The sequence below is a fragment of the Eptesicus fuscus genome, chromosome 13, assembly GCF_027574615.1.
Source record: "Eptesicus fuscus isolate TK198812 chromosome 13, DD_ASM_mEF_20220401, whole genome shotgun sequence".
Lineage (NCBI taxonomy): Eukaryota > Metazoa > Chordata > Mammalia > Chiroptera > Vespertilionidae > Eptesicus > Eptesicus fuscus.
The window spans coordinates 63,058,835-63,084,928 of NC_072485.1; the positions used below are offsets into that span (position 1 = coordinate 63,058,835).

The window sequence follows — 26,094 nt, forward strand, 5'->3', positions numbered from 1 at the left end:
TCATTAACTACTAGAGGCCTGGTGCATGAAAATTCATGCACTCGGTGGGTCGGGGAGGGGGTGCCCTTCAGCCCGGCCTGTGCCCTCTCACAGTCCAGGACCACTCAGGGGATGTCCACCTGCTGCCTTAGGTCTGCTCCCCGGGGGATCGAGCCTAAGCTGGCAGTCAGACATTCCTCTGGCAGCCTGGGAGCCCTCGGGGGATGTCCAACAGACAGACATCCTTAGCACTTTTGAGGAGGCGGGAGAGGCTCCCGCCATTGCCGCTGCACTTGCAGCCATCAGCCCAGCTTGTGGCTGAGTGGAGCTCCCCCTGTGGGAACCCACTGACTACCAAGGGGCAGCTCCCGCATTGAATGTCTGCTCCCCTGGTGGTCAGTGCATGTCATAGTGACCAGTTGTTCTGCTGTTAGGGTCCATTTGCATATTACCCTTTTATTATATAGGATTTGTTGAAAGAATAAGTAGTAGTGAGACTGTCAGTGTTTCGAGTATAAGTGTCCTGTGCATTTGACCCAAAAGAGATCCATGTGCTTTAGATGTCAAATATGCAGACTTTCATTTTGCCAAAAATGTATGGCTATTCAAGCTTTAGAAACAGACTGCAAGCAAGAGTATCTGAAATCTGTGCTATAGATGAAAGAAAAAGAATACTCAGGATAGTAGTATTTTTAAAGTAGAAGCTACCAACTGACTACTCTGGTTGTAAAAGTTACTTTAGTATGTCTCATAAAGTTGATACTCAGATATAGAAAAACTGCCAGATTTTGAGCTATTTTTCAATCTAATGGGCCCCTGAATGAATAGAATACAAATGAAAATTTCAAAGAATATGCATTAATTTACTGAATGTAGTTATTTGTATTAGCCATCTGAATGCAAAGAGTATCTATTTAAAAAAAGGACAATATTGAGCTATTCATTCAAAAACTATTTAGCCAACAATTTCAGCTCCTTGTTAGGGATGCTCAAGAACTATGAGAGTAAAATCAGGTCTTTAGCATGGGAAGCAGAAGCTTGTCTTCCTGCTATAGTGAGGCTTGATTTCCAACTAATCTATAGACTATATTATATTATTTTGACATAAGTGAAAAAGAAAAAGCTAGAATACAACGCATTATGTAAGTTTTATTTTAAAACCCTCATATCCTGAAGTTGTTATGAGTAAAAGATCTGAAGAACAATTACCTAGGAACCATGCTAGACCATATGGCTGGACATAGAGATAGTTTCTATCTATAGAATCTCATGGTAAGATCAGTAAATGCAAAGAACAGTTTCACACCATTTTTGAAGATTTTTCAGTAATGTGAAACAGAATATTGAGAAGGTGAATAGTGAAAGAGGAGTGCCTAAACCTACTTGGGTCATAGCTAAATAACAGCTCAAGTGAGTCAAATCTGTAGTTAATGTAGATGAATGCTGATATAAAATTTTTGCAGAATTATGAAAAACTAGTGGACCCAAAATTCTAGGGAATCAGAGAGGTATCCTATGGAAAATACATTAAATTACTAATACTTGACATGCATTCAGAAGGAATAATACAGAGTTAACTAGAACAAACAGCATCAAAGCATGGGAAACACCACTTAAAATAGGATTTAAAATTATTTGGTGGCAAACAATATTTGCCAAGGAGTTTTTCAACTTAATCAGGAGACTCAGATAAGATTCCTTCACTCGTGGCTATAAACAGGGCTATAGTCTAAAAGTCATCAAGTGCTCATCATAGGCCATTGAGAATAAGACAGTCATCAATAGAAATAGGATTATTTTAAACATTAAAAACCAAATCAATGATTTGGATATGCAAAGTAGTTCATAAGTTCCTAACTCTTGCCTCAAAACATTCTAGCCAAACCCCACCCACAAAAAAGAGTAAGGCAGGTTTGAACGTGCATAATAAAAGTTCCTGCTATCTACTTTGGACAATGATACATGGGGCATAATGACCTAAGAGACAATGCGTGCCACAGAAACTATTAAAATTTTTCAAAACTGAGAGAAAATATTTGAGACAAAATTTTATCTAGCTTGTCACTCTTTTGTATTTACAAGAAAGTTTTTAAAGATAAAGTTAAAAAACTACACAATGTCTATGTGTATTTCCACCACAAATTTAATATATCTATGACAAATATACCTTTGGATACCATAAAAATGTCGACTAAGATTTTCTGCAAAGACAATATCTGCATTTTGAATCGTAGGCTCCATTGATGGTCCAGAACACTGAAAAGACATAATTTTGTAATTAGAGTTGAAAACCTTTTTAAATATAACAAACATCTGAGCAGGCTTAAAAGAAAGACATCAAGCCAATGTTCTCCATGCTTGGAGGATGACTCATAATAAGCTGGCAGCACCCAGAGAAGTTCAACTCTATAGAGTGGCCACCAAGTCTGGAGACATAAGCAAATGTATTAAAAATGGTTTATTGATATTACATTATAATACATGAATAAAATAACAATATCTATGTTTCCAAATCTGGGCCATTCGGTAGAAAGTAAGCTCCATGAGGCCTGGGACCTTGTCTCTCGTGTTGCCAGGGCTTGGCATAAAGTTGATACTCAAAAAAACATGTTGAATGAATAAATGAATGCTTTATTTTCTTATTATTGTCAAATATCAGTGATTTATTAAATAGTATCATATTATTTGCAATGAGTTGATGCCTTTTCTTCTCTTCCAAGAGAGTAGCTCACCCATTGATGGGGCTGCAACTTATATTTTATACTGAAAAAAATATTGGCATAATAAGATGCACTTTAAGACTTCATATTAGTATATTTTAAAACAATAATCTCTATATATACCTCAGAGCTATAATAAAGTGGTCATTGCTACCTAAAAAGTCTAAAAACAACAGTCTCTATTACTCCACTTATGTGTAAATAATTTTTAGTCAAATCTTCCTACCCAGGCAGAAAATAATAAAGAACACAATGAAAGTTCATGTTTGCTACCTCTGTAGCCCACTGGAAATTTTAAAACTCCAAGAGGGGGTGGTCTCAGTTAAATATATTTATTTGCTGAATACCTGAAGTTGTATGACTGAATCTGTTAGGCTAAACCTGATAAAAACAGCAACACCACTAACAAAACCCACTAATTAGACATTCAATCAATTATTTCATTTACATAATTTCTAAAAGGTTAGTACAGTAATGGCTGATAGATTCATAATGCTATATTTAAAAATATCATTGGGGGGCATCTTTAACATTTTAATATTAACACAAGACAGAATAATCATTTGTTTTAATGACAGTTAAACACAACGGTTAAGAGGAGCAGTTTTGAAAACTGGAGAAAAATTTGTGTTGAAATTCCAAGTCTACTTACCAACTGTGAGACATGGACCAAGTTACTTAAGCTTTCTGAGCCTCAGTTTCATCATATGTATAGTGGATTTCTATTAAGTATCTCACAGAGTGTAAAGATTAAATGTGTTAATAATTGTAAAACATCAAATATATCCTAGAACATTTTAGCTTTCAATAAATGGTATAAACTATTATTCTTAGTGTATTAATAGGGCCTTCTGTTCCCTGTCAGAAACAGAATATAGAACCATATTTAAAATAATGGTTCTTATATTTTATATCAGTGCCAATACAAATACATTCTCTTACATATTTAGGAAGATTTTGTTTAAACAGTCAAACTTTATAATAAAGGGAAAAACACATTTTCCTTCTATTTAAAAAGGTATATATTTAAAATGATTACTTTCTCGAAAGTAAAAACTTACCATGACAACACCACCAACATATTCAAAAGCACAATGCGCTATACAGCCATACTGAATAGTATAGCCAACAAGTCGAAAGGTTTTCCCCAGAACACCACGAAGCATAGTTCTATGTAGACTCTGTCACCATTGGCCTGATGGTAAATTTCAGAAAGTTTCATGAACAATACTATTTTAAAACACTTAAGAAATAGTTTTATTGTAATATATTTTATGATCACCTAGAGTGTACTCTCATTTCTGCTAAAAATATTTTTAAATGACAAATTATAGACACTTAAGTATTTTGATCTACTGAACAGAGATTTTATTCAAATACACTGGGTTTATATATGAACTAGAGGCCCAATGCAAAGAATTTGTGCAAGAGTAGGCCTTCCTTCCCCCAGCTGCAGGCACCGGCTTCCCTCTGGCACCCTGGACCCAGGCTTTGGAGGCCCACCCACCCACCGCAGCCCACTGGCCGGTGCCTGGGCCTCCCTCTGTGAGGTGATCATGGGGCGATAGCCAGGCCCCGGACCAATCGCATCACACCCACCTTGGCTGGCCTGGCACCAGTGGGTGTCATAGCATCATCCCGATGGCCATCCAGAGGGCCGTCTGGATGGTCGTTCAGCTGTTCGGTCAATTTGCATATTATGCTTTTATTATATAGGATTAGATAACTAGTAGACTCAACTTGTCTGTCCCCTTTCATGTCCTGGTTATTTCTTGGTATTAAGGCAGACATCTATAGAAAGATATTAACTCTTGCAAAGTACTAGTAATAGTTTTTCATATTGTTCCCTGCTATCTTACATCAGTTCTTATCATAATATAATAAAAGAAAGCACTAGAATAGGTACATGGAAATTCTAGCATTAAATTGGTCCTTTTATTAACTTGTGTGATTGTCAATGAATTACTTAACTTCTCTGGGCCTCCAAAAATGGAAATATCTCACAGAATGGATCTGAGGATCACATTCAATAGTGTGAAAGCACTGTGGAAATTATGAAGTTACATTCAGTTGTCAGCTTAACTATTAATATAATAATTAACACATGAATACAGTAAGACAGCATAAAGAACCATATCAAGTATTTTAAAAGCTATATAAAATTAAAATATTAATAATATTCATCTAAAATGTTCCTAGTATCTATTATCTCCTTTCTGTTTACCTGTTACAACTACGTTTCAAGTATTCTATCTAATAAAAGAGTAATATGCAAATTGACCATCACTGCAACACACAAGATGGTTGCTCCCATGTGGACACAAGATGGCCACCACAAGATGGACAGCAGAAAAGGGCAGTTGGGAGGGACCAGGCCTGCAAGAGAGGGCAGTTGTGGGCAATCAGACCGGCAGGGGAGGGCAGTTGGGAGGGGCCAGGCCTGCAAGGGAGGGCAGTTGGGGTGATCAAGCCTGCAGGAGAGGGCAGTTAGGGGTGACCAGGCCAGCAGAGGAGGGAAGTTGGGGCGACCAGGCCTGTAAGGAAGGGCAGTTGGGGGGGACCCAGGCCTGCAGCGGAGAGCAGTTGGGGGGGACCAGGCTGGCAGGGGAGGGCAGTTAGGGGTGACCAGGCTGGCAGGGGAGGGCAGTTAGGGGCAATAAGGCTGGCAGGGGAGGGCAATTAGGGGCAATCAGGCTGGCAGGGGAGCAGTTAGGCATCAATCAGTCTGGCAGGGGAGTGGTTAGGGGGTGATCAGGCTGGCAGGCAGAAGCGGCTAGGGGCAATCAGGAAAGCAGGCAGGCGAGCAGTTGGGAGCCAGCAGTCTGGATTGTGAGAGGGATGTCCCAGATTGGAGAGGGTGCAGGCTGGGCTGAGGGACACCCAACCCTGTGCACGAATTTCGTGCACCAGGCTTCTAGTTTCTCAAATAATGTTTTATGCCTAGGCTACTATGTATTACTCTCAGATAAAAACTACTAAAACACAATAATATTAACCTTTTGCACTCGGATGTCGAGTGTGACTCGACACGTTTAGCATTAGAATAAAGGAATCGAGAAAAAAGCAAGAGAGTGCAAAGGATTAATAATTAACATTTGCTCAATACTTGCTATCTGTCAAGCTTTACAAATTAACCTCTGTAAGGTAGATATTATTACCGTCCTCATTTTATAGATAAGAAAAATGAGCCTACAAGTAGTAAACTTACATGATGAACATCACAAAATTGGAAAATGGAGTCAAGAACTTAATCACTGTTACACTGACTCCCGTATGACTCTCCTGCTCCCATAACAGCAATAGATCTGTCATATTACCTAAGCCTCATTTCAGGATCCTTGATGGTAGGTTTGTTGTTGGTTGTATATTTCAGATAGTACAAATGAGTAAATATCAGGATTCTCAATGTCAGAGAAAGAAGCTATAAGTATAGAATGGGAGGTTAGGTATAAGTAGAAGGTATCAAAAGAAATTTAATTAAATAGATACGTTTGTGTTTGTCTGCCTTCCTGCCTATATAAAATACCATCCTAGCCCTTCCACTGAAAGAAGCAAGGACTCTGCAGTAGTAATGGGCACACTTAGCAGGCAGACTTTGGTTTCCAAATATCATTTCCCATTAGGAGCAATAGCATAGGGCAGAAAGCAAGTCAGTGCTCAAAAACTAATGGAGACATCCAGAATATGTAGAGAATTTATAAAATTATTAAGAAAAAGAAAACCTAACAAAATTAAACAAAAAAACAAACAAACAAACAAAAACCATGAAGATTTCACTAAGGAAGATCTCCAAATGGCTGATGAGAATCATGGGAAAGAGAGAGGTTGGACTGATGTTAAAACTAAAAATGCCCTGGCTGGGTGGATCAGTTGGTTGGAGCATTGTCCCTACACCAAAAGGTTACAGATTCCATATCCTGTCAGGCACACACCTGGGTTGCAGGTTGAATCCCTCATCAGGGTGCATAAGGGAGGCGGCAGATCTATGTTCAATGTTGATGCCTCTCTCTCTCTCTCTCTCTCTCTCTCTCTCTCTCTTCTCTCTCTCTCTCTCTCCAAATTCAATAAAAACATATCCTCAGGTAAGGATTACAAAGAAAAAAAAAAAAGCCTAACTAAAAAGTTGGAGCTGAGTGAACCCCTGAAGCTGAAAAGAAACTAGGCATTCCTCCATCCCTATAAGTTTCTAGAATAGGGGTACAAGCCTAAGAGCTTGATTTAGATCTATCCATCTTTTGATATTGGTGAAGTGATTTCAGAATACACTAAGCCCCAAGGAAAACATCCACCTGGTTGTTCAGGTCTGGAATTCCTTTTTAAAAAAGAGAAAGCATTTTGTTTCAGAAACAGGAAAAAAAATGCAAAGTGTCAATGTTAATTGAGACTATCAGTTTACAGGAATGCATTCATTTTAAATTATAAGCAGCCAAAGTGATTAATATCGTAATTTCTTGTTTTAATAAGAGGAACAGTTAATAAATATATTAACAATCATAAAATGTTCACATTAGGAAAAGGTGAGGAGAGAGAAGTAGATGTGAAGCCGAAGACAAATCCCTTAGCTACATATACCTTCATTTGGATAAGAAAAAGCAGCAGACTTATGACATTCCTGAGACTTCTATGATTTATCAAATTCAAGAAAACCTACACAAAATACATTTTCCCATATAATGATATATATATAAAGTAACTGAAAGATATATGTCCATTTCAGAAGCTGAGTGGAAGTTATTGTGACTAGGAGAGAACAACAAAGACTCATTAAGACATGGATGCTGAGTGATGTACTCTGCTCAATAGCTAAATAATTCACTCACACAGCAGCCTCTCTATCAAAGTAATTCAAATTCCTGCCATTTCAAAATCACCTTCAAGGCTGCTCATGAGTTGTTCAAATCTATAATGTTAAATCTACTGTAAGACTTGTGCAGAGGGTATTTTTTTTATTTTCTAGGACTATAAATTCAAAGACCTCTGATTCCCATAATCTATGAAGATTTTTCTTAAACCTATTTATTTTGATTCATTGCCAGAGGAAATAATTGGAAATCCTTTAAGGTTTAGAGCAGTAAATACCGTTTTAAATCTGACTGCAGCATCACAATAACCTGAGAACTAAATTCAAAATCAAAACTCCTAGGCACCCATCACAGAGCTCAAGAATGACAATCTGTGGGAGCAAGGCTGAAGAATCTGTAGTTTTAATAAGTTCCCAGAAAGGAAGGCCAGAAAAAAACTGTGCTGTCATTTGAGGCCACTGAGACATAGTAAATACTTTCAGAAACTTGACAAAATTTAACCATCATTGTAAACTGAATGTTAATGTTGAGATAATTCTATAAATTTTCATCAAATAAACTTTATAATGCTAATATTTCAGTTATTTTTTAAAATCCAATGTTATCTTCTAAAGTTTATTATATATATACATACATATATAATAAAAATAAAAACTCATTTTATGTTTATAAAGCATAAACAGTTGACACTTTTAATATAATCAAGTACCATCCCCCAAAGAGTGAAATAGCAAAACCTATATATATAGGCTATATAATCCATGTATCTCAGGACAATATACAAGTTGTACAAGCAATAGTTGAAGGATATGCATTCAAATGGAACAAATACCATTGAGCATTATCACTGACTAGCTGTAGCTGTGCCAGTCTACAGTTAAAGCATGGCCCTTTAGTATGATGCTAAGACTCATAAACTATCAAAAGAGAAAAAATAGTTTATCATCCCTTAAATAATTAAGAATTCCCTTATTATTTATTGTACCTTATTTATTCCTTTTTAAAAAACATTTTCTTCTAATTTCTCTAACCCTGTATCTCTCTCTCTCGTCTCCAAAAATAACTCCCTTAACTCTTACTGACATAATTATGAGTCACTTACTAAGTTAATAGTAGTAGCTTTTGAAGATAAGCCAAATTTCTTATAAGTTGTCAATAAGGTATTAAATTCAAGTAATCTATATCTGAAAAGAATGTATATCACTGAGAAGGCCTTATATGTTAATAGTGAATTTAATTAATAGGACTTTATTTGGGACTTTCCAAATGAAATAACCATCTCTAATCAAATAAGAATAATGCCCAGGACAGAGAAAGAAAAAATAGTAATTTTCAAGAGCCATTCAGTAACCAAGTAAATAAAAAGCAGAAAAGTAACCATGTTTAATAAAAGTTTTCAAACAAATTTTGTTTTGAAAAGAAAGATATTTTTAAAAAATAATTATTTAATACTATTAACTACTTTATACTTTAGAAAGTTATCATGATAAAATACACTACCTGGAAAAATAATTTTAAATGACATATAAATCAAATATTTTATATTTAAAATAAAATTAATTATATTATGAAGATAAGAGAAATATTTTAGACCACTTATTTCATAGATAGATCTTTCATTATGGTAACAGAATTTTAAATAGACAGGTATTCCAGTAGCAAAAATAGAAATAGAAGACTAAAAAAGTCCTTTATAAACTAGCACAATGCAGTTCAGTAAAAATATTAAGCTTTCTCATTCATTAATTTTAAATGTGACAACAAACGAAGAAACACATTTGCAAATACAATAGCTTAGATCCAGTTAAAACAAAATCCATGAAGAATGACAAGTTTGCTAGGTACGTTTGACCAAAGATCTCTACATAAATTTATTATATTGCATTTATTGATTTTTCTAAGAAAGAAAATATGGAGAACAAAATGTATTATATGTAAACAGAGGCTTTAAATAAATCAATATATCATTCATAATGGATAATTATATTTTAGTTATTGTAATTTCAAAAAATATTTTAGTCACCTATATTTAGGTAAGATTTAAGAGCCTAAAAACAAGATTAAGATTTTCTAATCTATTTCTTAAAAGACAAAGCTACTAAATAAAAAACAATAAGATAAAAATCAAGTTCTATGAATATTTTAAAAGTAAGTACTCTAGGATCATAACACTGACAACACTAATTATCTTTTCTAGTCTTGGCAGTTATGTTGCATACTGTTTGGGTGACTGATGGGATAATTTCACTTCATTTTCTCTCAGTTTATTCTGGACTGTGTAAGAGAAGAATATTAAAATAACACCTCTAAACAAAGTACTTGATAAAGTTTTAGTTGAAATAAAATGCTTAAAAAATAAACCTCAATTAATGAATACATGATTTCAGAGCAAATAACTGAATCCCCATCTACTAAAGGAAAACTTTGACTAAGAATTTCTGATTTTAGAAAAATAAGTCTATTTCGTATTAATATTATTTTAGGACTTTTACATAGTAAGAACATACATATACTTTCAGAAAGAGCCCTTCTCATCAGCTAGCATTACTGTAATTATAAAAAATGTGTCTATATATTTTTATATCATAAAATGTTTTATTTACTAAAATCACTTAATCAGCAGGAAAAGAAGCAGTTAAACTGTATGAAAAAAATAAATTATTCTGATTCCTTACACCTATACAAATTTTACTTAATTTAATGATAATGGCTTTATACCCAAAAGAACACTGATGTATTTAATTTAATATTTAATCTCAAATATAAATCTTCACCAATAGCAATTATACTACATCACTCAACTGGAAAAAGTATAAAAGACATTATTAATCATCATTTCTACTTGAACATTTAAATGAATTTTAACTCATACATAGTTTATAGTTTACATGTCTTACATAATTTATAAGTCAAATAGCTAAAGCTCCATATTTTAAATAATTAATAGAAAGCATATTCTTTGCCTTGATCACCTGATTTTTTGTTGTTGTTTATAAAATTAATCACAGTTAGCAGGATAGAAATCGCTTTCAGCTTCATAAATGACATCCAAGAGATGGGAAAGGATTAGTTCTCAGTTGCTGCCAGTTATAGCGCCAGGTGGCTTTTTCTGCAGTGAAGGTGTTACCGATAATCCCATTACACTGGTACTAAATCTTGCAGACATCAAAATTATCACCAAGGTTCCTTTTCATCCCATCCTTTCCAAATGACTGGAAGTCGCTTCACCTGAAAGAAGTCAAATCCACATGCAGCTGCTGTTTTAGCAGGCAGCAAACTCCCTGAGAATGCCAGTCATGATTCAATTTTGCTGTGCTGGTGGCCCCCTATTCCCTGTCCAATAATACATCTGTTAAAAAATCCTACAGCTACAAATCAAGTTTAATCCTACCGGGGACCTCATGTTGGTCTTGTCTTCCAAAAAGGCAGCAGGTTCTGCTGTCTATCTTGGCCAGCGTCTGGGGAATACCCTTTAAATCCCAGCCCTACTTAGAAGAATAAGCTAAGGATCACAAAACATGACCTCAAAAACCCTGATATGACTATATCCTGACCCAGAGGCATTCATTCTAGGTGAAGATTAGAACTTTGCATAATAAGATTACACAGCAAGTGAATGATATCAAGGGACTATCCATATGCAGCCGCCTGGTTTTCTATAGACAGCCTGTGCTCTGCAATATGCAGTACAGACGAAAAGGAGCTTGGTCTTTCTAGCTGAAATAAAATAGATTCACATAAATTAGTTGGCCGTTTCCAGATTCCTAAATCCCCCATTACATCTTTTATTGACAGCTCCTGTGAGGATAGCACAAATGTTATTCCTTTTTATTCTGTGCTTCTATAACAATCACGCTCTGTAATTGAAATGTACATAGATTATGGCTTGAAATTAACATCTTGTTTGCTGTAATCTTGGATTACAATTCACTGTGTACATAATAAAATTAGGAAATCAATGGATGGACTTATCAGCTCCAAAAAACTAGAGGTATTGTTTAAAGAATAGCTTAACATTTTGTGCCAACACTTTAAATGTAGAAGTCACAGAAAGAAGTCAATAAAAATTTAAGTGAGTGAAAGAATACAAACATCAGCCAATATCTATATAAGCTAGATTACATATGAATTAGCTCAATTCCCTCAAAATTTAGAAAATATGAAAGATTCAGAGATCTCATGAACATATCATTTTCTCTCTAAACCATACTTGAGCAAGGTCAATTACACACAAGGTCTCTACTTTTATAAAGTACAGAAGCAGTATTTTATACAAAGCACCTTCATCGTTTTGTATTTTAAGATATTTGAATCCATTCAAATCAATTACAATTCAAGGTTTTAGAGTACTTAACAATATGTTTTTTTTGTTTGTTTGTTTGTTTGTTTTTTTTAATATATTTTATTGATTTTTTACAGAGAGTAAGAGAGAGGGATAGAGAGTTAGAAACATCGATGAGAGAGAAACATCGATCAGCTGCCTCTTGCACACCCCCACTGGGGATGTGCCCGCAACCAAGGTACATGCCCTTGACCGGAATCGAACCCGGGACCTTTGAGTCCGCAGGCCGACGCTCTATCCACTGAGCCAAACTGGTTTCGGCAACAATATGTTTTTAGAGTAATGAAATAACTTCTTATATTGGAATATATACAGAGCATTTTAACTGTATAGAATCCTAGAGATATTTAGAAAACAATAATTTATATTAAGCTTTTTTCTTCTAAGAAGTTTAAAGCTATACCAGCTCTAAGCAAAATTATATGAAAAGAAAGATTCCTATCATTCATGCAAATCATGCAAACACAGAAAAATTATAAGCATGCGAAGAGGAATTCTCAACTTTATGAATTAAAAAAAGTATTGAGATTTGCCATGGGATTCATGTAAAACTAATCTCCTTGGTATACTTGAAATATGGCTTATTTGACAAGTTCTATTTGCCCACAATTGCTGAGGAACATACCACATCCCTTATATTAGCCATTTTCTCCTTATAATCACAGTATCTTTAAGCATATCTATACAATATCTGTTAAGTACTCAGGAGTCAGGTGACATAATTTTGATTTTGTGTATTAAACAGTCATGTATAACCCAACAGTACTGTGTAAACTTCAACTACATAGCATGTGTATACTCTTTGATTAGCTCGATTAGAATATTATTAGGAAAATAATGAGGAATGCAAAAAATACACATTTCTGTTATGATATTTACATGAAATACTTCAGAGTTATACTGTTTAATAAAGTAGCCACTAGTTATATATGGCTATTGAGCACTTGAAATGTGACTACTCCAAACTGAGAGGTATTGTAAGAATAAAATATACACTGGACTTTGAAGACTTAGTACAAACAAAAATAAAATCCTATATAATAAAGAGTTAATATGCAAATTGGCCATCACTCCAACACACAAGATGGCCACCCCCATGTAGTCAAAGATGGCCACCCCCATGTGGACACAGATGGCCACCACAAGATGGCCAGCAGAGAGGGCAGTTGTGGGCGATCAGGCCAGCAGGGGAGAGCAGTTGGGACGGACCAGGCCTGCATGGGAGGGCAGTTGGGGGGGGACCAGGCCTGCAGGGGAGAGCAGTTGGGGGGACCAGGCCTGGAGGGGAGAACAGTTGGGGGGGGGGGACCCAGGCCTGCAGGGGAGGGCAGTTAAGGCATCAGGCCTGCAGGGGAGGGCACTTGGGGGGGGACCAGGCCAGCAGGGGAGGGCACTTGGAGGGACCAGGCCTAGAGGGGAGAACAGTTCGGGTGGACCCAGGCCTGCAGGGGAGGGTAGTTGGGGGGGACCAGGCCAGCAGGGGAGGGCAGTTGGGTGTGACCAGACCTGCAGGGGAGGGCAGTTGGGGGAGACCCAGCCAGCAGGGGAGGGCAGTTAGGGGTGACCAGGCCGGCAGGGGAGGGCAGTTGGGGGAGACCCAGGCCTGCAGGGGAGGGCAGTTAGGAGTGACCAGGCCGGCAGGGGAGGGCACTTAGGGGCAATCAGGCTGTCAGGGGAGCTGTTAGGCATCGATCAGGCTGGCAGAGGAGTGGATAGGGGTGATCAGGCTGGCAGGCAGAATCAGTTAGGGGCAATCAGGCAGGCAGGCAGGCAGGCAGGCAGGCAGGCAGGCAGGCAGGAGAGCAGTTGGGAGCCAGCAGTCCTGGATTGTGAAAGGATGTCCCAGATTGGAGAGGGTGCAGGCTGGGCTGAGGGACAAGCCCCTTCCCCCACACCCCCTCCGTGCACAAATTTTGTGCACTGGGCCTCTAGTAGTTTATATATTAATTACATGTTGAAAAGATAGTAATTTAGATATAGCAGGTTAAATAAAATACATATATGACTCATATTTCTATTGGACAGCACTGTTTTAGCAGATTACATATTTTTAATAATATATTCTTAATCTAACTAAAATTGTACAACTAATAAAAATACTAAAACAGAGGGTTATTATGGAAGAACAAACATCCTAGTGTTAAATCTGGTAGATAAGCTTACTAAAGAAAGAAGAAAATATAGTTATTTTAGAATCTATTTCCTATCTCTAGCTTAACGGTAGTGAGGAAGGAGGGACTAGCCAAATTACTGACCATTGTGAACAAAAAATAATAATAATATTTTGTAGTTAGAAAAATGTTTTAGTCCAGTAAGCATAGGCTTTTAGAAAAAGTACATCTTGAGCAACTTCATAAAAGACTACTAAGGTCTCAGTATACCATTCATTGAGTCCAATAGACAGCAACTTCAAAAAACATGTCTGCATCTACCAAGTGCCATGATTTTTTTTCTAACGTGCTATATAATTATTTATATTCAAATTTTTCAAATACATAATAAGTAATAACTATAGAGATTTGAAGCATTTAGTATATCTCACAATTTTAGAAAAATAAAAAAGTTCAATTTTGTAAATCATTAGAAGGCTGCTTTTCCATTAGTCATTTCATTATCCATCAATGTAGGTTTAAAAAATTTCATTAACAAAAATAGCTTTACAGAAACAAGGAAAACTGTAGATGGTTAAAATATAAAATGTATACCTAATTTAAGTAAAGAAAGTTAATGGTAAATTTAGAATAACCAAAGAAAATTGATATTATACAATTAAAATACAAAGTCTACCTTTGTCACACATTGGGAATTTCTATAAACAGTAGTATGTAAAGTATTAACTCATTTTAAAGTTGCTTTTTCATAATTATTCCTTTATAATATTTATATAAAATACTAAGTCTGAAGATGAAACATAAGTATCAATAAATAAGATGGATAACATCTAAATCAGTTCTTTATAACCTAGCCATGCCACTTTTTCCTACCCTTTTATAATTAAGTATTTCTTTCCTTTCCTGGTTACAAGTATCACATATATACACAGACACAGACAAACACACACATATAAAAACAAAATAATAATAATAAAAAAAAACTTTCTAACCATCAATATATGAGAGCAATGATATTCAGTCTAAGTTAATCCCCAGACATCCAAATTCATGAATAAAAATTCATCAGTTTTAAATACACTGAGCCTATTAAGCAAGAACAAAAGCATATGCACAAAAGAGCTTTTAATATATTTCAAAGCCCACAAGAGCCATGGTCTCATTAAAATTATAAATTACACAAACATGGAATGAAGATTCAAACTGCAGTGCAGCTAAGCAGATTACAGAAAACCCCGCGTTCCATATGATAACACACCATGGCCCTCCCAGATGGGGGCTTGGAACAAAAAGGCCATCACCACAGCGAGGGAAAACCTCCTTGTGATCTCTGGTTTCTGTTCAGCAGATGACAGCCAAATAATATGTTGATTATTCTGTTTGTGCTGCTAAGCTTGTAAGATGGAATAAAAGCGATATGATCTATTGTGAACCCAATGCTAATGTGTTGCTCCACTCATAAATAATATACTGAATTTATTTTGAAACTACCTTTTATCTGAATTTCAGTTTTTAAATGCATGAATTAAAATAAAAGCCAAGATAAAATATTACTTAATTTGATGCTTTAAACTAAGAAATGTAGATGACAAGTGAAAAATATCTAAGTGCTTAGTTAAGAGTCAAGAACTATCACCTTTCTATAATTTCAGCACTGTGATCACAGACAAAATGCATTTTTAAACAGGCAATTTCTCATTAAGAAATATAAATGTAGACTTAAGTAATACAATAAGTTAATAATATACATTACTGACAAGATAAAAACTAAAATATTAGAGTATATAAAAACACTTTTCTGCAATACAAATGGCACATAATCAGAACATATGTCTCATATACTTCTGAATAATAATAAGTATCACTGAAAGCCTTGTGAATGTTTATAACTTATACACAAATGAATGCTCACCTACCTACAATCAAAATAATTAAAAAGAAGCTTATAAAAATAATTCTCAGGTTAATAGCCAGCATTTCATATTGCTTTGATGACAAAAGCAATTTTTCCCTCGCTGAAATATCCCAAACTTTAACAGAATGAACTATACTTAAATGAGGTAACTGGCATTGTGTCTGTAAATACTTCCCCAAACTTTATATTTCATGGATAAAAATTTTTATGATTACTAGTATTATTGAAAATCATAACATTTATTTTCCCACCCCAGAAATCCTTCCCTGAATAATCTTGTAAAATTAGCTTTACAGGCAAACAACATAAAGAAGTACATTAAAGTTACAGTTGAGGCAAACATAGATAAACATACTTTTTTCTTAAGGGAGTATTTAGTAAAAAAGCAAATAAGTATGGCCATTAACATAAATCCATCTCCCTTTTCAGTTTAGAGATATAGATTTTTGAGTCTAAAAAGCAGAGCAAAATTGCCTAACATGAAAATACAATCTAAAATTATGGGTATAAACTGTAAAACAATAATACTTTTAGAGAACAATACAGAATACAGAACACCTTTGGAATAGACAAATATATCTTAAACAAGAGGTAAAAAGCACTAAACATAAATGACAAACTAGACGACTTTAAAGTCATAATCATCTGTTCATCAAAAGCACTATTAATAAATTGAAAGGGCAAACCTCAGAGCAGGAGAAATGTTTGCAATACCTCTATTAGATGAAGGACTCATATTCCAAATATATAAAGAACATCTACAAGTCAAAGAAATAGACATCCCAACAGAAACGTGGGCAAGAGAAATGAACAGGTACTTCACAAAAGAGAATAATGAAATAGGCAATATACATCATATGAAAAGGTGCTCAATTTCATTAATCATCAGGGAACTAAAGAGTAAAACGATACTGATTTACTGTTCATACACATCAGAATCTGAAAAATATAGAGATGGGTAAAAGAATCGAGTGTTGGCAAAGACGAGGAGCAACTAGAGCTCTCATATAAATGTAAACTAGTACCACTTTAGAAAACTGTTTGGCAATACTGATTAAAGTTGGACATATATTCTTATGATACAATAATTTTGCTCCTAGCTATATCATCAAAAGAAACATGTAAATATATTAGTGAAGAGATATGTATTACAATCTTTATAGCAATGTTATATGGAAACCTCCAAAATGTCCATTAACAGAATGGATAAAAAATAGTTGTGATACAGTCATATGATGACATGCAGCGATGAAAATGAACAAAATACGACTACATGCAACAATATGGACAAATCTCAAGACATAAAGTTGAGCAAAGGAAACCACACATAAAATAGACTGTATAATTCTATATAAAATACTAGAGGCCCGGTGCACGAAATTCATGGATGGGGGCGGGTGTCCCTCAGCCCAGCTTGTACCCTCTCCAATCTGGGACCCCTCGAGGGATGTCGAGTTCGGGCCTAAATAGGCAGTCGGACATCCCTCTCACAATCCAGGACTGCTGGCTCCCAACTGCTCGCCTGCCTGCCTTCCTGATTGCCCCTAACCACTTCTGCCTGCCAACCTGATCACCCCCTAACCACTCCCCTGCCAGGCTGATTGATGCCTAACTGCTCCCCTGCCAGCCTGATTGCCCCTAAGTGCCCTCCCCTGCAGTCATGGTCACCCCTAACTGCCTTTCCCTGCAGGCCTGGTCACCCCCAACTGCTCTCCCCTGCAGGCCTGGGTCCCCCCCAACTGCCCTTCCCTGCAGGCCCGGTCGCCCCCAACTTCTCTCCTCTGCCGACCTGGTCACCCCTAACTGCCCTCCCTTGCAGGCTTGATTGCCGTCAACTGCCCTCCTTTGCAGCCCTGGTCCCTCCCAACTGCCCTCCCCTGCTGGCCTGATCGCCCACAACTGCCCTCCCTTGCAGGCCTGGTCCCTCCCAACTGCCCTCCCCTGCTGGCCATCTTGTGGTGGCCATCTTGTGTCCACATGGGGGCAGCCATCTTGTGTATTGGAGTGATGGTCAATTTGCATATTACTCTTTTAATAGATAGGATAAATACAAGCAAAACTAATGATGCTACTAAAACTCAGGGTAGGGGTTATTCTCGTGCAGGGAGGCAAATAGTGACTGAAAAGAAACATGACAGTGTCTTCTAGGGTGCTGTTAATATTCTTTTTCTTTATCTAAGTGCTAATTACATAGGTTTATTTGGCTTCTGAAAAATTCATTGAGCTGTCTACTTATAATATGTGTACTTTTCTGTATATAGAGCTTTCATTTAAAAGGCAGTTTTACACACAGATACACAAAAGCATTCAAAATCCTTGTCATAAGAAAATAGGAAAACACTAAGGATTCTGAGATAATTCATTTAATCAAATTTTCAACTCAATAGATTTGTATACCCTTCCAGATTTTCTTTATGCAAATATAAGCATCTCTAAATATATTTATATTTTGATTCCCCTCCCTTAACCTTTTGCACTCGGATGTTGAGTGTGACTCGACACAGTTAGCATTAGAATAAAGGAATCGAGAAAAAAGCAAGTGAGTGCAAAGGGTTAACACAAAAAGTAGTTTACAAGACATTGTTTGACTTCTGCTCTTTTCAAATAACAATGTATGTTTGAAAACTTCCAAATCTGCATATAGAGAACATCCTTTCTTTTTTTTAAAGCTGTATAAATAGGCTACAGATCATTTAACAACTACACTATGGGTAGACATTAAGGGTGTTTTCAATAGTTTGCCACCACAAAAAGAAAAAAATATAATGAAAACTCGTATACATGTGTTATATTATAAGTACATAAGCATATCCTACCTAATAAAATGGTAATATGTAAATTACCATCACTCCGCTACGCCCACGATTGGGCCAGCGGGAGGCGCAGGGGGCGGGACTCGGGGTGGCCGGGGTAGCCGATTGGGCCGGCGGGACGCTGAGCTCATGTCGCCAGCGGCGGCACGAGCTCAGCGTCTGCACCATGGCTGTGCTGCAGAATAGAAGGGGCCTCTGGGGCAGCGAGCTCACGTCCCACCGTGGACTATCAAAAGCGGAGGAGCTGGGTGCCTGTCTGCTCTGGCACCAGACCTTTCAGAAGCCTCCACTGAGCCGGAGGCTTCTGAAAGGCCTGGTACACCAGCGGACAGGCACTCAGCTCCCCCGCAATTGAAAGCGAAAGAGTGTAGGGGACCCTACACATGCATGATTCAATCATGCACTGGGCCTCTAGTATGTAATAAACTCCCACAAATGGTTTGGGGGTTGTGTCATTTTGCGCTTCCACCACATACTGATCTCAAATGTATCCTAGAAATAGCTATGCCTCGCTTTGGGCCTCTCAGATACTTTGTTCACAAGGCAAATTCTGAAATATGTTCTCATTGCAGAAATCTACATGAAGCCCTTTATTTTTCCCTAAATGCAAATGTAAAATTTGTTGACTTAATAAGTTTGAGAAGAAATGCACTGTCAAATTTAAAAACACCTCACTGATGTAGGAAATCATCATAGTGATATCTGTTGTCCTGGGATAGTAATTGTCCATCTTCCCCAAATCTTCTGTCATCTCACAACACTCCTTACCCAGGTTTTTTTTAATTCACATGCAATCCTATCTAATAAAGAGGGAATATGCTAATTGACCCTCACACCATAACAAAGATGGTGGTGCCCACAGCCAATAAGGAGAGAATATGCTAATTGACTGCCCGCCCTCAAATATGGCGGCGCCCACAGCCAATAAGGAGGGAATATACTAATTGACTGCCCTGCCCTCAAAGATGGCAGTGCCCACAACCAATAAGGAGGGAATATGTTAATTGACTGCCACGCCCTCAAAGATGGTGGCGCCCATTTCCCTCAGCCCCGCTGGGCCACCTGCCTCCGGAGTCCCCCAGTCCCCTCAGCCCCCTAGCCGCCAGGGCCAGCCTGAGGCACAGGAAAGCCTCGGATGGTGGCTGCCCGAGGCTCAGGTAATCAGAGCCAGCCAAGGCTTGTGCTGCTGGCAGTGGCAGCAGCAGAGGTGTGATGGGGCGTTGCATTCCCCTGATCGCTGGGTCACCTCCCGCCCCTAAGGGCTCTCTGACTGTGGGAGGGAGCAGGTGGGGCTGAGGGACCCCCCTTCCAGTGCGTGAATTTTCATGCACCGGGCCTCTAGTAGTTTATAATTGGGTGAGCAGTGAAATGCATTTCACTTTTAAATGACTGTTTTCCTGAAGCACAATTTTATTTTCTTGGTCTACATTTCAAATTTTTATTGCAATATTTTAATAATGAAGAAACAAGTTAGTATGCATAATTCTCCATAATCCCAATTAAGAGTAGATTTCACAGGTTTTCCCAATGGCTATTAAAAAAGGACCAGGCTGTTAAAGTGTGTAAGATCAGTTATCTTGTTAAATCTTTGCTTAGCTCAATGTTGTTTCTGTCACTTTTCCTTCTTTTTAAGGAGATATATGATTACTTCAAAAAAATCTACATTACATCCAGGCAATTTTATTCAGGCTACACTCCAAAATATATAAGATTTTAGCTCAAAAGTAGGAAGAAAAACACTTTTTACTCACACATTTGAAAACAATTTTGGGAGCATCTATGTATGCATGCAATGTGAGGGTTCATGATAAAGTGGACAGACACGACACTTGAGGTCCAACACAATGTCATTCTGTTTAAGAATCGTTCACTGTGTGTACTAGAAAACATGATAGCTGGATTATGGGATGGATATACAAAACAAGTTACTCTTACAGCCCACTGTATGAAATGTAGCATAGGGCGACTCACTTAAAATATACCCAATAATGCCTAATTTAAATTATACTGAAGCTGTTGGAAAAACAATAATACAGGGAATTTAATTTATTACAAAAAGATAGCAACAACAACTGAATTAAATTACAAACATATATATAGACTCATACACAATTTAAGATATCCTAAGAGGTCCATCATCTACAAGCATCCTTTAATGTAGGTTGGTTATAACTTTTAGATGCCATTAAACAAGAAACAGACAATGAAAATTAGAAGCAAGACTATCAGCACTTTCATCATATTCTAGGTATCAACACAATGACAATGGTATTACTCATTATAACAGAGTTGCTTTTATCGTATACTATTTTGTTTGTGTGTGTGAATGCAGCCAAGAACTCCCCTCCAACTAACCAGTTACTTGCCCATCTATTAAGTGCCAACTTTCAAAAATTAGTGTCCAGCAGGGAGCAGCATTAGGACATTCATAAGACTTAACTTAAACACAAACCAGACAGAAGAAAAATGAGGAAAAGAACCCACTTACCATAGGTCTGTTCTACAATACATTCAAAGTTTAGAGTTGTTGCAGGGCTTCCAGGAAAAAAAAAAAAAAGCATCTAACGCATCTCAAAGCGTATGTGGGTGACCCATGGTTTCAGGATCTCTAAAGCAGAAAATCAAAATTACATTAGTTGAAGGCTTTTCTCAGCCATGTTGATTTGAGTTAACATATATGACTAAATGTTTCTCAATTGTTAAGATGCATCTTCCTCTTTAGCAGGTCAATGGGATTTTGAATTCAGATATCCAATGACACTTTGGATAAAATGATTTTAAAAAACAGACTATTAAAGTCCTTATTGAGGGAATTTTAATTCGGAGAAGTAAGTGGGTAACATAATGTATCAATCAACCTAGAGAACTGTGTTCAAGGACTTAAAGAAGTTGACAACACCAACCACATACAGTTCTTATATATCAAACTCATTTCTACATGTCAGCATGAATATCTAAAGTTAATTTTAAGCATGAAAAGGCAGCAGAGAAGTAGTTTGTAGTGCTGATGTGTTATGACTAATTAGTCAGATATTTACTCAATATGAAGAATGTATACGATATTGTTGAAAAACCCTGTGACCAGCTATAATATGACAAAGGCAAAATATATTATGGTCGATACTGTCTTGGATGTCAAAACCTGCCTCATATTCAACCATAATAACTCCATTACAATTTTTATGACAGAGAAAAAATTTTATTACCATTTTTATTTGAAATGTTAAAAGTTTGCTCTATATGTGTTTACATGTGACATTTGAGAGTCTACACTGAAAACTAAATTTTTGTCATTCAAAGAAGATAACAGCATATGAATATTCATCTTAAAATATACAATTAATATAACATACAATATACAATATCACATATTAATATGTTAATGAATAAGTAACAAGTTTCCTACTATTTTCTTCTGGCAAAATGATATGAGAATCTTGAGTGCATGATATCAAGACTACAGTGACTCTCTAATAATTATCATTAATTTGACTGAAGCTGAAAGAAACTCTCATATCTTATTCTTCTATCCTTTATCATTAAGCTATTCATGGCATTATTTCTTATCCTTTGCTCTCCCTTAAAGTCTTCCTCTTATCCTGTTTCCTGCCTTTGCTATTGTACATTGCACTTTTCCAATACTTCATTTCTGCCAAATCTATTTTTTTTCTCTTTACTGTTTCACAAATAGAATGTTGAGCAAAAAAAGTCAAAGATAAGAATAAATAGTGTATTGCTTCATTTATATAAAGTACCAAAACAGGTAAAACAAATCTATGATGCTGGAAGTCAGGACTAAGATTTCCATTTGTGAGTATACTGATAGGAAGCAAAAAGGAATTATATGGTGTCCACGAATTCCCTCTGTGCAGGCATAACCATGGCATTCATTAATTCAATCATGCTACCAGAATACCATGAGACTCTGTAGTAAGCCTCCACAATATCTGTTACATGCTTTACCTGCACTGACACAATGGGAATATGAATCTTAGGTCTCAGAAAAGCCACTGAGTTAGTTTTTGTGAAAGGTATAAGATCTATGTCTAGATTCTTTTGGTGGAGTGGGGTGGGGGGTGGGGGTGGGATTTGTATGCCTATGTTCCAGCACAATTTGTTGAAAAGACTATCTTTGGTATTTCCTTGCTATTTTATCAAAGGTCAGTAGACTACTAGAGTACGTTCTCGGGTTACGTTGGAGATCCGTTCCTACGGTGCAATGTAAAGCAATTTTCGCCCTAAGTCAGAACCCACCTACATAAGCACCTACGTCACTCACATGGAGCACATACACAGCAGTAATGAAGTAAAACAGTAAAAAAAAATGTAAAAGAAAGATAACAATTCCTGACCTTTACTTGTGGTAAATAAATAATAAAAAACATAAAGCACACGTGCACATACGTCGAAATGACAGAACTTTTTTTTTATAAATAAATGGGAGATGGCGACGTAACCACGAAACGACGTAGTCCAGCCCCACGTAACCAGAGGACTGCCTGTAGTTGAGTGTATTTCTGAGCTCTCTATCCTGTTCCACCAATCTATTTCTTTTCCCATACTATATTGTTTTGATTACTATAGCTTTGTAGTAATCTTGAAGTTTAGTAACAGTAGTCCTTCAACTTTGATTTTCTCCTTCATTGTGTTGGCTATTCTGGGTCTTATGCCTCAATCAGCTTATATCTGTAAAGTAACTTGATGGAATTTTTATTGGAATTGCATTGAATCTATCTATAGATCATGTTGGAAAGAATTGATATTCTGACAATATTGAGTCTCCTACCCATGAAAATTGAATGTTTCCATTTACTTAGTTCTTTAATTTTGTTCATCAGAGTTTTGTAGTTTTCCTCATAGAGACTTTGTGTATATTTTTTTAGATTTATGCCTAAGTATTTCTTTTCTTTATACTAATGTCAATTGTATTTTTTTTAATTTCCAATTTTATTTGTTCATTGTTAGTATACTGGAGCTGATTTCATTCTGATAGGATGATGAGATGGCTTTACTGAATGTGGTAAGTACAGCAGAATAAATAAATAACAGAGTTAAAGAGTAAGGGAATTTATAGAGTGATGTGCCTACAGAAGTAGGTAGAAGGAACTGCATGCAGGTCCTTAAGAAGTTTTATATTATATGATCATATTTCTATTGAAAAGGTCAGGCTGGCTCTTGAATGGAGAATGTACTATAAGAGAACCAAAAAAGGGCTAAATGCCCTAGAATAGATCAGAGAGCTATTAAGAGGTAAAGTCCACAGGTCTTGGTAATGGACTGCATATGGCAAAATGCAACTTGAATTAGGGATTGAGTGTAGTGAAGTTCCATTGCTTAGGCAACTAACTCTACAAATTGTCTTATCATTTAATAAGATACAAAACATTAGAGTAGGAGTGGGGAACCTTTTTTCTGCCCAGGGCCATTTGGGTATTTATAGCATAATTCTCAGGCCATACAAAATTATCAATTTAAAAATTTTCCTATTATATTTGGTCAAACATTTAGTTAACTACCCCTAATGCCTTGGCAGAGCCCGACCAAATGATTTTGCACGCCTTATACAGCCCTTTGGCCGAACATTCCCCACCCCTGCACTAGAAGTTCAGTCTGGGGTATTGTGAGGTTAAGGTTCCACTAAGACTTTCAAGAAACAGATAAAATAAATATATGAATTTATGATTCTGGAGGTCAGAGAAGCAATCTGTACTATAAATGTTAAATTGTTATATAAATTGTAACTGAGGTCCTGGGAGTGGATGAAGGTAATAAAGAACATGGTAAAAAGATAAAATGGTCTTAAGGACTTCAAGATTTAATGGCAGAAAGCAAGAGCCTTACTTTTTTTTTATACCCTCTAGCCATTGAATTATCCCTTCTTTCAAACACTAATCCCTCTCCCGTGCTCCAGATTCCATTCCTTCTACCTCATTCAAGTCCTTTTATCAATTGTCTAGAGTTGTTTTACAGTACCTCTCAAACAACAAAACTCCTCCTTTGATTTTTTTTGTTATCGCCCTCTATCCCCTCCCCCCACTCCAGAACAAATTTTTCTAAAATGTAAAATGGTCTATCGCCCTCTATGGAATATTTAACTTCACTCGTCATTTAATTCTAAACACAATTATTTGACTTTTAGTTTAACAAAAGCAAAAATAAACCATTGTTACTAAATCTAATAATCACTTTCCAATTCTTATTTTGTTTTCTGTTCCTCTGCCCAGCTTGTAAATATTTATGTTCCCCAAAGTTCATTATCAGTTCTTTTTTCTTCTCATTAAAAATATACATTTCCTGGGGTAAACTTCCATTATATGCTAACTAACTTCAAATCTATGTTTCATCTAGAGTTACCTCTTTCACATAATCCACTGTCCATTGGATATTTCCACTTGACTACTCCATGGGTTCCTCCAATTACACACCTTTTTAAAAAAATACTCTTTTTTATGATCTCCCATTCCCTAAATAGTGGTCAGCAAACTCATTAGTCAACAGAGCCAAATATCAACAGTACAACGATTGAAATTTCTTTTGAGAGCCAAATTTTGTAAACTTCTTCTAATGCCACTTCTTCAAAATAGACTCGCCCAGGCCGTGGTATTTTGTGGAAGAGCCACACTCAAGGGGCCAAACAGCCGCATGTGGCTCGCGAGCCAGTTTGCCGACCACTGCTCTAAAATAACCAACATAACTACAAAATTCTGCTGTCTCTCCTTTATCCTTTATCATCTATCACCCACAAAGCTGTTCAAGGCAGAAACCTGTTAATCATCTTTGGTTCCTCCTGTCAACCTTCCTTGATCATATCAATTCTACCCCTTATAGTAATATCTTAATTCATTCCATTCTCTTTATCCCAGTCATACTTTTAGACAATCCATTTTCTTCTAGCATCTGTTTAGCCAAAACATAACAATCAAATATGATCACTGTCATTCCTTTCCTCAAAAGTTTTCAATGATTTCCCATTTCCTATTATCCCTTAAGAAAATCAATTAGACCTTCTCCAGTCTCCCCTTCTATTCGCACTATACATAAACCAAGAGAACTACCTGCACAGAAGCAATGAGAACAGATTTATTGAAGGAGCAGTCTTGCTATTCTCTGTAATGGCTTCCATTCTCTATAATGATTATATCACCTACACATTCTTGAAAACTCAGGTTAAGCTTTCTCCTCAGGGGATACTTTCCAAGGCTCTTCTCAGTCCAAGTCAGGTATCCTACATTTGTCCTCCAATAGAAATTATATAGTATACTCCAGTATTCTACTTATCCACCTATGCCCTAGAAATTATATAGTACTAGAGGCCTGGTGCACGAAATTCGTGCACTCGGGGGGGGGGGGGGTCCCTCAGGCCGGCCTGTCGGACATCCTTAGCGCTGCCATGGAGGTGGGAGAGGCTTCCG

The 26,094-nt window shown here is 36.6% G+C and overlaps 1 protein-coding gene across 6 annotated transcripts in view; it reads right to left on the minus strand.

The window, feature by feature from the left end:
* IMMP1L (inner mitochondrial membrane peptidase subunit 1) overlaps positions 1 to 26,094 on the minus strand; it is a 42,730-nt gene that overhangs the window by 14,152 nt on the left and 2,484 nt on the right. The window contains exons 2-6 of one of the 6 annotated variants that reach the window (XM_054725792.1): positions 21,171 to 21,290; positions 10,474 to 10,729; positions 6,017 to 6,120; positions 3,761 to 3,894; positions 2,147 to 2,235 (exon numbers count right to left, since the gene is read on the minus strand). In XM_054725792.1, coding sequence (XP_054581767.1) covers positions 2,147 to 2,235; positions 3,761 to 3,865 — 194 coding nt within the window. In that variant the 5' untranslated portion in view covers positions 3,866 to 3,894; positions 6,017 to 6,120; positions 10,474 to 10,729; positions 21,171 to 21,290. The other 5 variants (XM_054725794.1, XM_028156698.2, XM_028156696.2 and 2 more) reach the window with 5 other exon arrangements.